The sequence below is a fragment of the Polyodon spathula genome, chromosome 19 (genome assembly GCF_017654505.1).
Source record: "Polyodon spathula isolate WHYD16114869_AA chromosome 19, ASM1765450v1, whole genome shotgun sequence".
Classification (NCBI taxonomy): Eukaryota; Metazoa; Chordata; class Actinopteri; order Acipenseriformes; family Polyodontidae; genus Polyodon; species Polyodon spathula.
In genome coordinates this window covers 33,471,166-33,484,297 of record NC_054552.1, presented here as the reverse complement: position 1 = coordinate 33,484,297, position 13,132 = coordinate 33,471,166, and the positions used below count along the sequence as shown (strand labels likewise).

Genomic DNA, 13,132 nt, shown 5'->3' with positions numbered 1-13,132 from the left:
CAGTGTCTAATGCTGGCCCAGCACTGAAACACACACACAAAGAATGTGAGCACTAACTTGGTGTTTATGTTCGTATTTAGACTCTGCAAACCCAGGGCGGGTCCTACAGTACTTGTTGACACCGTGGTCTAATAAAGTGTATTGAGGTTGAAGGCTGGAGGCTTCCAGCAATTCACAGCTATCACGCTTCACCACCCTATTCATGCTCAACCAATCCAGCCATGTGTGTTCTACATGAACTTCAACTTCCTTCGAATGCTGTGGGTCCTCCCTTACTGAACAGCAACACAAGGAATCGTGTACTCAAGTGTGATATGGACTTTAGAACCACCAAACAGGTTTCAATTAAGCCTTTCCCTTTCACATGGATTTGAGTATGTACTGTTCTTATGAAGGATCCAATGAACAGGAATCTCAAAGCATTAACCCTTCTTAAGGATGCATATCGGGAGCTTGGAATTGCAGATTGATCCACTAAGCTGCACCAGAATTTTTAGGAAACCGACAGAGTAGAGTTGAGCTTCAGTTTGAGTGCTTCTCCTCGAGCTCTTAAAGTTAACTTCTGTGAAGGACGAAATACACCACATTATCAATGCTCACGTGAATGTGCTCTCAGCACGAAAAACCAACAGATACTGCCTGGACTTCAGCCAGTGATTTATTACAGCTACATTTCATGTGTAAATAAAAGGACATTTGCTTTGCGTCAAAGACATGTGCCATAACCTTCAAAACAACTCTTATCATTATCTGTTATCACTTTTAAACCATTAATCATTTTAACGCTCAATAAACCCAATCGAATCAATGCCATCAAAATGAATGGCAGAAATTGGAGCATGCTATATGATGCAGTACCTTTTGCTTAGACGTGACTAGGAACTAGGAACAAATCCTTAAAAGCAAATGTTAAAAATGTTAAAAGCAATAATAAAGCACATTGGCATGACACAAGCGAGGGCAATAGAAAGTATATGGCTAGCCAGTCATCATCGATACTGGCGAGTTTATTCTCTGTCCCGCGCTGGTACAGGGGCGCCACCTGCATTAAAACCCCTTTGTGATCTCAAGGGGGCAGGACACACCTGCAGCGTGGGTTCAACAAGGAGCAGGAGGTGGGTGACCCAGGGTTAAACACACACACCTTGTTATCTACAAGGCATGCCAGTCTCAGGGCTGCCTGCTGATTGCAGATACAGACTTCTATTTAACTAGATAACATCAATACTGGAGCAAGATTACTGATCGGTACTTAATAATAATAATAATAATAATAATAATAATAATAATAATAAAAGAAGAAGAAGAAGAAGAAGAAGAAGAAGAAGAAGAAGAAAAAAAAAAAATAATAATAATAATAATAATAATAATAATAATAATAATAATAATAATAATAATAATAATAAGAAGAAGACAGAAGAAAAATAAATAATAATAATAATAATAATAATAATAATAATAATAATAATAATAATATAATAATAATAATAATAATCATCATCATCAACACTAGTATTATTATTATCATCCCTATCATTATTGTTGGTTAGTTGTATTGAGTTTAGGATGCAGTAATGCTCAATTTGTTTGTTTGTTTGTTTGTTTGTTTGTTTTTTCCAGCACAAAACTGATAACCTGGTCAACTTCAGCAAACATGGTTTCTATTGAAGCACATACAGAGATTGTTTCTTAGCCAACCCTGATATCCAGGTTGGGCATTTTGGGAGGCGCTTAAATTCCAAAGGGACAAAATAACCTATTAAAATGGAAGCAATGCAAACCAAAGGATATTCCTAATGTGATTTATTATAATTAGATATTAACTGCAGTGTTACATTTCATGATATGAAAGAATCATCTTGGAATATCCATCAGAACCCTTTGTTCCTTCTTTGTTAATTACATAGCCAAGCTTGGCAAAATACCCATCATAAAACCCCAATGGCTCAATCCATCAAAATCTGCAAGGGCAATGTACTAGGCAGTAATAATCTGTTATGTGTCATAAGAAAAAGCGGAGTTAATCTCACCAGAACAGATTTAGATGTTTTTTTTTGGGGGGGGGGGGGGGGGGGGGGGGGGGATCCCCTGTATATCATTGACAAGTATCTCCTTAATAAAAACAAAAAGAAACACACACTAGTGAAATCACTGGCATTGGCATCTAAACAGCATCATAAATCAACTATAATAAATACTGCATCTACGCTGTTTTTAAATTGTAAAATTAAAAAATAAATAAAATAAATAAAATATATGAATAAATAAATAAACAAACAAACACAGCCACGTGAGGCCTTGCATGTCAACAAGCATCATGCCCACAGTTTAAGGAAGCGCATAATTGTTCTTGATTGGGGCAAACAACAATAGTTCAAGCTACAGCTTGCCAGCTTTGTCCCGGGGCCAATCACGGCCGGCAGGGGGCGGGGCTTACGTGTTTAAAGGGCAGAGCAGTGCAAAAAGCAGCACGGCAACAAAAAGTACCTCCAAGAGACCAATCAGGACAGCAGCAACGTTATTACCCCCCCCCAAAAAATGAAAACAACAACACAGATATTAAAAAATAACCACGCACCCCCTTCCAGCTGGCGTCCAGAGTTCACACTGAGATTTTGATTGTGCGGGTATATAGATCACGGCTATTGTTTTCTGCCACTGTTGCAGCGCCCATGTAATTTACAATCAGGGCTTTAAAACGTGCAGCATGCATATCAGACTTGCAACCGAAAACATCGATAGATTCGCTGAGTGGTGTTTTTATAAAGCGTTAACTGCTGCAAAACAATGAAACTGCAATGCACTTTCTATTACTAGTATTAAAACTATTTATTTGATCAATTTACACTATAAACAGTCATATCATTCACGATTACAAGTGACAATAAAAAGAAACAAATACATTACAGATTTAGTATTATTTTAAAACGGAGATTAAAAAAAAAAAAAAAAAAAAAAAAAGTCAAATTGCTACTGTAAAAAGTCACCCCTAAATCCAGTAGTTAAGACTAAATATACGCAAAGATCTTAACGCCAGTACTACGGTTCTAGTAACGCAGGACCCAGCGGACCAAAGTGGAGCACTTTCTGAGCTGTAACTCGCGTAAAGCGGAGTCTTGCAGCAAAGGAATCTAACGCTGTTTTAATATGCACAAGTACACATCGATCTTTAGAAAACACGCACAGGACGAAGGCAATAATAAAAACGATCATTATTTGAACATGCACATCCCCAAAGAGAAGTCTGAAAACTGGAAATGGGGTATGCCTACACCCATACCCTAACCGCCGCACACGCCAGATGATCCTTTTGATCATAACAGAGGATGGAATTGACTCATGGTTGCTAGTTTATGGTGTTGAACTGCAGTTATACTGCCCAGGCTGCTTACAATGCTGTGCAATCCCAGCTACTGTATATTTGAATATAAGTGCAGTACATTATTAATTTATTTATGTATGTATTTATTTATTTTAACCACGCTCCAAACTAGACTGTTTAGCTTCAAGTATCAAAAACACTATTTCAACACAAGCTCCGGTCTACAGCAGTATCTGCAGCCCACCAATGAGAAGCTGTAACTAGAAAGTCGCATCTATGGCATCTGAGAGGAAATAACAGTGCTTTGGATAATGTGATTGTCTCACATAAAATGCCACATTTGTTTCAAAAAGGTTTCATGTAAAATCAAACCATTTCGAAGCAGGATCTGGAAAACAACCCGCTCGCCTGTTACTATCAGAAAGACAACACAATAAAAAAAATAAAATAAAAAAAAAAAAACACTGAAACGAGCATTGGATGTGCAAACGACAACGACTTCTAACGCATATGCTGTCTTATGGTAACGTTTAGTTGCAATAAGCATTCGGTCCAGGGCGATTCTATTCTGCCAAGGTGTGTTACGCAAAGCTCCCACGGCAGCTGCCTCGGTGTCATTTTCTTAAAACACTCGAGCGATTTAGGAAAACAGCAGCCTTCTGTAAATGACAATCTGACGTCTGACAACCATTCACTTTTTATGAGTTATCGTCAAGTTTTCTTCTAGGTTCTGGACTCGTGAAGGCTCACTCTCTACAGCACTTATTAAAAATAACACAAAACTATAGATATACGCGTTAATGCATAGTTACCTTGAGATTCTGATATGCCTCGAGTGCCCTGATTGCGGTGTCGGTGAGCTTGACGTGGTAAAGTGTTTTATTCGGGGTGTTTTTATTAATTTTTCCGCAGGAGAGCCCGTATCGACGATCCTCTCTCAGGGCTGCCATGTCTGGAACTAAGGAATTGAAGACATTCTCCTTGAAACGTCACACTGCCTGGGAGGAGTTTGGAATATTGATACAAGCACACACACACACACACTGGGCACGTCACACACACACACACACACACACACACACACACACACACACACACCACACACACACACACACACACACACCACACACACACACACACACACACACACACACACACACACACACACACACACACACACACACACACACACACACACATACACACACACACACACAACACACACATACACACACACACACACACACACACACACACACACACACACACACACACACACACACACACACACACACACACACACACACACACACACACACACACAACACACACACACACACACACACACACACACACACACCACACACACACTCACACACACACACACACTCACACACACACACACACACACACACACACACACACACACACACACACACACACACACACACACACACACACACACACACACACACACACACACACACACACACACACAACACACACACACACAACACACACACACACACACACACACACACACACACACACACACACACACACACACACACAACACACACACACACACACACACACACACATACACACACACACACACACACACACACACACCACACACACAAACACACACACACAAACACACACACACACACACACACACACACACACACACACACACACACACACACACACACACACACACACACACACACACACACACACACACACACACACACACACACACACACACACACACACACACACACCACACACACACACACACACACACACACATATACACACACACACACACACACACACACACATACACAACACACACACAACACACAACACAACACACACAACACAACACACCCACACACACACACACACACACACACCACACACTCACACACACACACACACACACACACACACACACACATACACACACACACACACACACACACACACACACACTCACACACACACACACACACACACACACACACACACACACACACACACACACACACACACTTTGGGGGAGGAGCAGTGATACGACGACCCCCCACCCCCCACAGTATGACGTCAAAATTGGGTCAGAAGAGGGAGGTTGAACGAACACGTTGACGCTGTTTTCGATCTGCAGTGGGTGAATGGAAAGTGGATCCAATAAACTGATTGTACTAATGACTCGTATTGCTCAGTATTGTTGTTTTCTTTCTAAATGGAATCCATTGAAAAGCATTTTGTTCTCCTTACAGTACCTCTCACCAGGGCTATGTGAAATTCAATCCTGCATGCGATTCCCTGGTCAAATGAACGTTTACAATATATGAAGTTTAATACACCTCTCCCTAGTAGACATTCTTTAGAATTAAAAAAATTAAAATTAAAATAAAGCATTCACACAAGATTACTTTCATTTTTGCATTCAAACTACATTCCAAATACATGCCGGAAGTGTTTAACGGTCAACAATGCACGCCTTGACAGATTGATAACCAGTTTATGACTTGATAAACCGACAGCAAGAAAATGTACGTTTGCATAGCCGGGTAATGAGGTGCGGATCACGGCAACAGGAGTTCAAGGGGCGTGGTCTGGGAGATCGTTCCTTTCTGAAGACGTTCCACGAAGCTGCTGTTCTTAACCCTCCGTTAACATCAGTGCCCTGATTAACATCGAAACGTTACTGAAAGCACAGCACAAGACGTTTTGAGAGCCTTCAAAGTACGGAGTGTCCATTTCAGAGGAACTATTGAACTCTGTGCCCGCTGTAGCTCAGATTCAGAAAAGTAAGAGAGCACAGAATGTGTCATTGTAACTGGAAACACGCGTCTGGAATCTCCTGTGCCAAGAGAGAGCGGCGTCTCGAACTAAGCTAACCTACAGTCAGTAGCACGGGTTCCCCGTTGGAAAGAGAGTAAAGTCGGGCTATGGTGAGTTTAGGAGACACAGTTTTACACAGTGAAAGTACGGAGCAGTACCACAGACACTGAGAAAAAAAAAAACCCAAAAAACGTCAAAATATGAACTTTCTGTTTTGTTTGGCTAGCTTTGGACACGGTACCCACACTGCATGGGTGGGGTTTGGTAACTGCGCTGGCAGCATCGCTAATTACGGCTTATAGATTCAGGGGTAAGCTTCCCGGATCTCTCCCAGGTCGTGTTGTAATGAGAACCACTTTGGCTAACTGAAATATATTGCCGGGGTGGTTCTTTTCTAGAGCTGTACTGTGATATTGTTTGTTTAAAGTGGTGAGGGGTTTGCAAGGTTTACTTTTCTATTCTCTAAGGATTGTAATTTCAGAATGAGTCACTAGCCTCTTCTGTAATCATGGAGGATCACACTGACAGAGGTAAAGAAAGTGTAGTGAAGCGAAGAGGCTTTGAACCTTTTCAAAAAAAGAAATCTGCAGGTACTCCAACGGTTTCCTTTCACCTCATCACAGTTTCTTTTCTGCTGTGCAGTTATTTGGTTACACGCTAATCCTTTGCAATGTTCAATATTTATATATGTTATTCAAAAAGTATTCATTTAAGTGTAACATTCACTGAAGTTATGGCATGGTATGATGTGTTAAAGTTATCATGTTATGACTCAGTTGAATTACTGATTTGACTGACAAGGGAGGAGTGTTAAATCATGTGAAGATAGTGATTGAATCATTGGGTGATCTTTAAACACATAAATCCCAGTCAATCTAAGAAGAAATTAATCGGAGCAGTCTGTGTTATAGGGTTTCATCATACAGGTTCCTGGCCAAAAACACAAAGCAGTGGGAGTGCCAAAGTGTTTTTTCTTCCTTTGATTTCCCTATATGCTGGTATTATTCAGTCACAAAAGGTGAAGCACTTCAACACTCAATAAGAAAAGCTTAGGTAGGTAACTTGTTTATATGTGCCCGACACGATCCCCTTCACCCTGTGGAAAAAGGTTATGTGACTGAACATAATAGTTTCTTAAAAGCTTGTCCAATATTTAACAAGCCACGCAGTTAAATACTTGGGGCATGTTAAAACAATGTAGACCTGCATGCCAAACTGAGTAAACATGAATTATGATTATAAAGCAAACAGCAACGAAAGCATTGTCCTTGTTAATGTGGAGATTGCAGGATACCGAATAGAGTTAGCGCTACACAGAGTGAAATCCCATTGGTGACAAGTGTGGCCATAGGGGGCTCCACCGACACATCACATGATCAGGATTGTATTAAAGGAGCTGTTCATCAATTTGCCAACCGTCACCATAGCAACCTAGGAACAGCGGTTGCCCTGGTGGAACACTTACACAAAATGTGAATCAAGTAAGCATAATCATATCAAACAATGTATGGGTTAAGAGCTTCCATTGGAATATAGCAAGCATTGCATCAGTAACATCTTTATCACCTCACATGAGACTTCTTATCGGGACACATTTTCAAAGCCTCAACTCCAGTCTTTCATTAACTCTTGCCTTTTGAAGGAGACAAAACATCTGTTCATTTAACAAAACTAAAACCGAACAACTAAGTTCTATATTGCAGGTCCTTTCAGTAGTCTGTTAATGATAATTCTAACCTGCAAATTCCACGATTTCCAAGAAATTCCCTAATCTACACAGTCTGACTGATTCTACCTTCAATATGGTATCCTGAAAGTCCTGCTTTCATATGATGTGTACATGGCAGTTTCCTGCTTTATAAAGAAAAGGGGTTGTAACTAGGAGGTCCCTGGTTCAAATCCTGGCTCAGCCACTGACTGACTCACTGTGTGACCCTGAGCAAGTCACTTGACCTCCTTGTGCTCCGTCTTTCAGGTGAGACGTTGTTGTAAGTGACTCTGCAGCTGATGCATAGCTCACACACCCCAGTTGTCTGCAAAATAAATAAATAATAATAGTAATAATAATAATAACCTAGAAATTCTCAATGAAAAAAATAAATCAATTAAAAAGAATTAGTCAACATGATATTATATATATATATTTTTTTTTTTAATAATGAATGGGCCCAGTTTTCTTTCTGTTTGGACAGGTGCAGTTTAATTCTATTTTTTGCTGAGAAAAACCATGAAGAATGAAAATAATACTATGCCAGGACCACATATCAATGGGGGTTCAATGTAGCCAGACAGTGCAAATGAAACATTACGGATCACAACTGTGACAGCAGCAGAAGTCCAATTCCCCCAGTGAAGAACTCACTAGTTCAGTGATTACCATGACAGAGAGGTAAGAGACTCTTAGTGCAGAAAAACAAACCAAAAATAACAAAATAATCACATGCAGACTTCTGGCAAATCCTCTGATAATATTATTTCAACATTGAACGCTGGCCCAACTCTTATCTGATACACAGTGTGTTGAAACAGCTTTTCTTAATGAATGGATCAGAATTTAGTGTTTAAATGATCCATCTTTCGACTGGTCCATTACTCTTCCAGGGCAGGGGGCATCATTTTATTTTAATTTGCTGTAACTTAATTAGTGTAGGGCACAGGTGCTAATGTGAGTTTAATGTGATTCCATTTTAAAGGAGCTAAGGAAACAGTTCCAGTAAATCTTATCGAATGTATATTGCCATCACTTTTTAGGTCTCATGTTTTTCAATATGAAAGACGTGAATGTAATGTAAACATGTTTTTTACATTTCTGAACAGCACTTTTTGGAGAGTTGCAAAGGATTATGGGAGTTGGAGTCCTAGAATTCTAGATGATAATGGTTGCAGTTCTTTTTGTGGGGGGAGGACGTTACAGACCCTTTGTTCTAGCAAGTTATTTTTAATTTATATTGCTATTGCTGACAACAACATAAAAAAGTAATAAATGTGGTTACAGAAAATACTTTGATATGTTATGCAGACAGATAAAAAAAAAAAAAACAGAAAGCAAACATGCCTCTAATATCGAGCAGGATTAGGGCAGTGCAATCATTTTTATAACTGGGTTACTGCTTTCCCTTGACCTAACACATGGGTGAGATGAATTTGTCAGTAATAAGACAAGAATGCCAACAGAAAATGTAGGTTAATTAGTCAGCACTAATCCTCCCCAGGAAAGGACGCTTGGATCAGGGATTAAGATGCTTGATTATAGTCGCTGAGAGAGTCTTTACTTGCCATATGGTCTGATGGTCTGCTACGAGCTAAATGTGCGAGACATGTTGCTGAGGGGAAAGGTATTACCTCCCTCTGTAATAGCATTAGCCTTACGCATGTTGGTTAGGCTGAGGGAATGAAGACAGAGCTGTACAGACTAGACTTCCATGAATTGCCAGCTGTTATGAAGCATCTCCACAGCCATGTTGTACGAGTGTCTAAACTGGTTCAGCAGAAACATCATATGTTATGAGCAGTGGGAATAGAAGTGAGGAAGCTCCTTTATTAGTTTCAGTACAATACCCCCCACCCCCCCCCACCCCCCCTTATCGTTATGCAGCGCTTCAGGGAGCCTCTGATGGTGCAGCATGGTGAGACAGTGCTCTGATCCATGTCTGTCCACCTCCACCCGAGTCCACAGTGATGTATTTGCTGGACCGAGGGGTTCCATGCTCAGCTTAGCACAGTGTGCCATTCTGCTTGCAAAAAACACAAAGTGAAACATTCCCTCTGGAAGGGGGTGCTCTGTCCCACATAGAGAGCACTGGTGTCAAGCTATTTAGCAGATTGTTAGATTGCGGAATTAATAACCAGAGCAGGTTAAAAAGCAAGGGTCTGGCTGCCAGATAACTAGACTGCCTGTATTGGGGACAGACATATCCAACAAGTGGGTCCTGGGGTTGCATGGACTGCTCAGTACTCTTGTCACTTCAGAGTTGTTTCCATTTAAGAAATCCTATTAGAAATTAAATATTTAATTAAACAAAGAAACGGTCATTCAAATGGTTCAGAATTAAGCCTGTTTTCTTGGTGTTTTTATTTTATTTTGTTAGCTTTGTTTCTTCAGATTCTGGTGTGGTTTCCAGCACGTGTTCCAGTGTTATTCTGGGCATAGGAAGATAATGTCTGAGTCATCCATTTAATTACAAAATTATGTTAGTCATTGTTTCTATGGTGATATTAGCTCATTCGAAAGAGTGGCAGCCAACAGGTACATATAACTACTTCCCAGGTCAACTAAGTTGCCACGGAAACTATTGTACAACAAAACAAAAGAAAGAAAAGGACAAATTCTTCTAACACTCAGCAATTTAAGCTTATTCTCACTTAGGGGATTGGAGAAAATGACATTCAACCCCAACCCTAGGGTGCTGCATCTCACTAAACTGTTTCAATATCTTTAAATGACCTTTGAATGACCTTTCGATGTCTTTTGCAGTGATGCCCTCAGGTTTGGTGCCAGTAAAGACAGCCTCTTAGTGCAACTATGTGTGTCTTTTTATATAGAGCACGCCACAACCCCCATTCTGATTTGTGTCAACTCTTGGTCTTGTAGTTAATTAGGAATGAGACTAATCAACATGGGCAAATTCAGGGCAGATATCTCATACATGAATGCCAATCCTGCCTGCTGTAATTCACTGGGATCAGACTCTTTGACAAAGAACCGATCTGTTACATTACAGAGCAGTTTCATTCTCGATTAATTCCATTAATAAGACTGCATCGTTAAGATCCATTTTCTATGGGTTTTCAAAAACATGGATTTAAGATCACTTTCATTTTTGCATTTAAACTGCATTCAGAAATGGATGCCAACATTATTTGTTCACATTCAAAGCAACAGACGGGAATCAAAGCATACAGAATTGAGCAGTTAAATATTAAAACTCAGAGCTTTTCTAGAATGCACTGCTAGATCACTACGGTTGTGTGAATATTTGCTGCAGTTTACTCCATGCTTTCACTTGCATGTTAGGTTTATAGTAGTTGTGCTCATTAATAGTTGTGTCTTTCTTCCTCCCATCCAAACCTTCATGTTACAGTATAGGACACAAAGGTATTTGGCAGCTGTCCAATTCTGCCGGCAAAAACCCTTATCTTGTACCCTGTTTCTAGTGGTCTTTTTATTCAGTCATAATCATAACTTCCTGCTTAATGGGTTGACTCATGTCATGAAACATAAAAACAAAAGATGTTTCTTTAAAGCAGTGCATCACAAACAGTATTAGTCACTGTGTGGCCAGCTGTGGGTTATTATACTAGACAGGCATCACAATTAACAAAGCCTCTATTGAAAGGCTTCCATTCAGGGGGCTCATGTAGGGACGCAGTGGGGAAACGCACTCTGGCCAGGAACGTAGTCGTCTTTGGACTTGATCACAAATCCACCTCACATTTTGACACAACGTATCTAGGATTCTCTGCACGCTGTCTCATATTGACCAGTTTTTGGATGGGCATGTTGCTCTTTTACATCCTGCAGGCCAGCATAGGTTGGCTGACCCGGTCTAAACATGTTGTATGAAAATCCAAGAGCCAGATTCTGCAGCCAGCAACAGAGCTTACACATGTCTTGGGAGGCAGTATGAGTAGCATAAAAAAAGTGATTGAAATACTCTATACCATTACTTACCTTCTGAATTCTTCTCTAATAATCAGAATAATCAGGGTTACATATTTGTGGCACAGAAAGGGGAGCAAAACAGTATTGAAAGGTCACATTGCTACCCTTACTATGCATGCCCTTCAGTGCCGTGAAACCAGTACCTTCTACAAGCAAGAAAAACCCTGATATGTGGCAGACTGTTGTGCTGAAGCAGACTTCACCACTTAACAAAGCCGGCTATCGACGGGGCCACTGCTCTAGATGGCAGCAATTCGGGAGGAGAGGTGCATCATGGGGGCAGCAGGACGGGTCATTAAGGGGTTTAGTAGATTCGATTCTGCTCCTTTAATCTGAGAGATTATCTCTTTGCACAGTCTTGCTGACAGGGTTTGCTTTATTGTTTTTTTAGTTAACGTTTCTTTGTTTTATCTGTGGTGTAGCTTGCAGGATTTCCCTAGAAGGGCACAGTGATCTGGAGGTGCACCCAACTGTGTCAGCAGTTGTGATAGAATCCTCCCCACCAGTACCATGTCCTGATGTCCTGCCGCTGTTCCAGGAAGGGATTTACTGGTTTCATTCAATTAGTGTCCATGTGGGCGTCTGGTTCAAAATATTACGATTCGCAGGCACATCACTGGAATCTCCACAGTGAAAGACAATAGTACGGCTATACTGCATGCAGACTTTTACAAAAAAAAAGCAGAAAAGAAAGATTTGCGTCAACCTACTTTGGAGCCTCTGCCAATGGTTTCTAAAGTAACATTTTGAACAAAAAGAGCAACTGTGGCGGAGACATAGAGAAGCCTGAGTTCGATTTCAAGAGCTGTCCAGATTGTGAGGCCTGGGTAAGCAAAGAGGAGGATAAGAAGCAGCTTGTGATGCTTCAGCCTGGAGAGTCGGAGGAGAGCAGGGGAGAGGCCAGCAGCAGCAACAGCATTGATTATTGATTCATGACATGTTATGCATTCTTCAGCACCGTTGTGTTCTGTGGACCTGCTGTCAAACTCTCATATACTTATATATACAGATACAATAGTAAGTTGCAGAAGTTCAGTTGTGCCCGTGTCTTTCTTACCAGATGACAAGCTACTGAGAAAGAAGGTTCTGATGCCGGGGATAGGGTGTGTTCCCAGTCGATATCAGGTCAGGAGGTCACAGTGAAGGTACAGGGGATGCTGGAGGATGGGACCATCATAGAGAAAGACCCCAAGCTGACATTTGTCATCGGAGACAGGCATGTGAATCAGGTGGGGAGCTGCTTGAGCTTTTTTTTATTAGCGGGCGAGTAATTTCAACGAAAAATACAAACT

At 40.7% G+C, this 13,132-nt stretch overlaps 2 protein-coding genes across 3 annotated transcripts in view; one reads left to right on the top strand and one right to left on the bottom strand.

Moving 5' to 3' along the window:
* The window catches only part of LOC121294712 (RNA polymerase II elongation factor ELL2-like), a 31,819-nt gene extending 27,481 nt beyond the window's left edge, over positions 1–4,338 (bottom strand). For both annotated transcript variants that reach the window (XM_041218743.1, XM_041218744.1), the window contains exon 1: positions 4,135–4,338. In XM_041218743.1, the coding sequence (XP_041074677.1) occupies positions 4,135–4,272 (138 nt within the window). In that variant the 5' untranslated portion in view covers positions 4,273–4,338. The remainder of the gene's footprint in view (positions 1–4,134) is intronic.
* A 1,565-nt stretch (positions 4,339–5,903) lies between these two features.
* Positions 5,904–13,132, top strand: part of fkbp16 (FKBP prolyl isomerase 16) — a 39,142-nt gene continuing 31,913 nt past the window's right edge. The window contains exon 1 of the transcript XR_005946785.1: positions 5,904–6,288. The gene's annotated coding sequence lies outside the window, so the exon portion shown is untranslated. The remainder of the gene's footprint in view (positions 6,289–13,132) is intronic.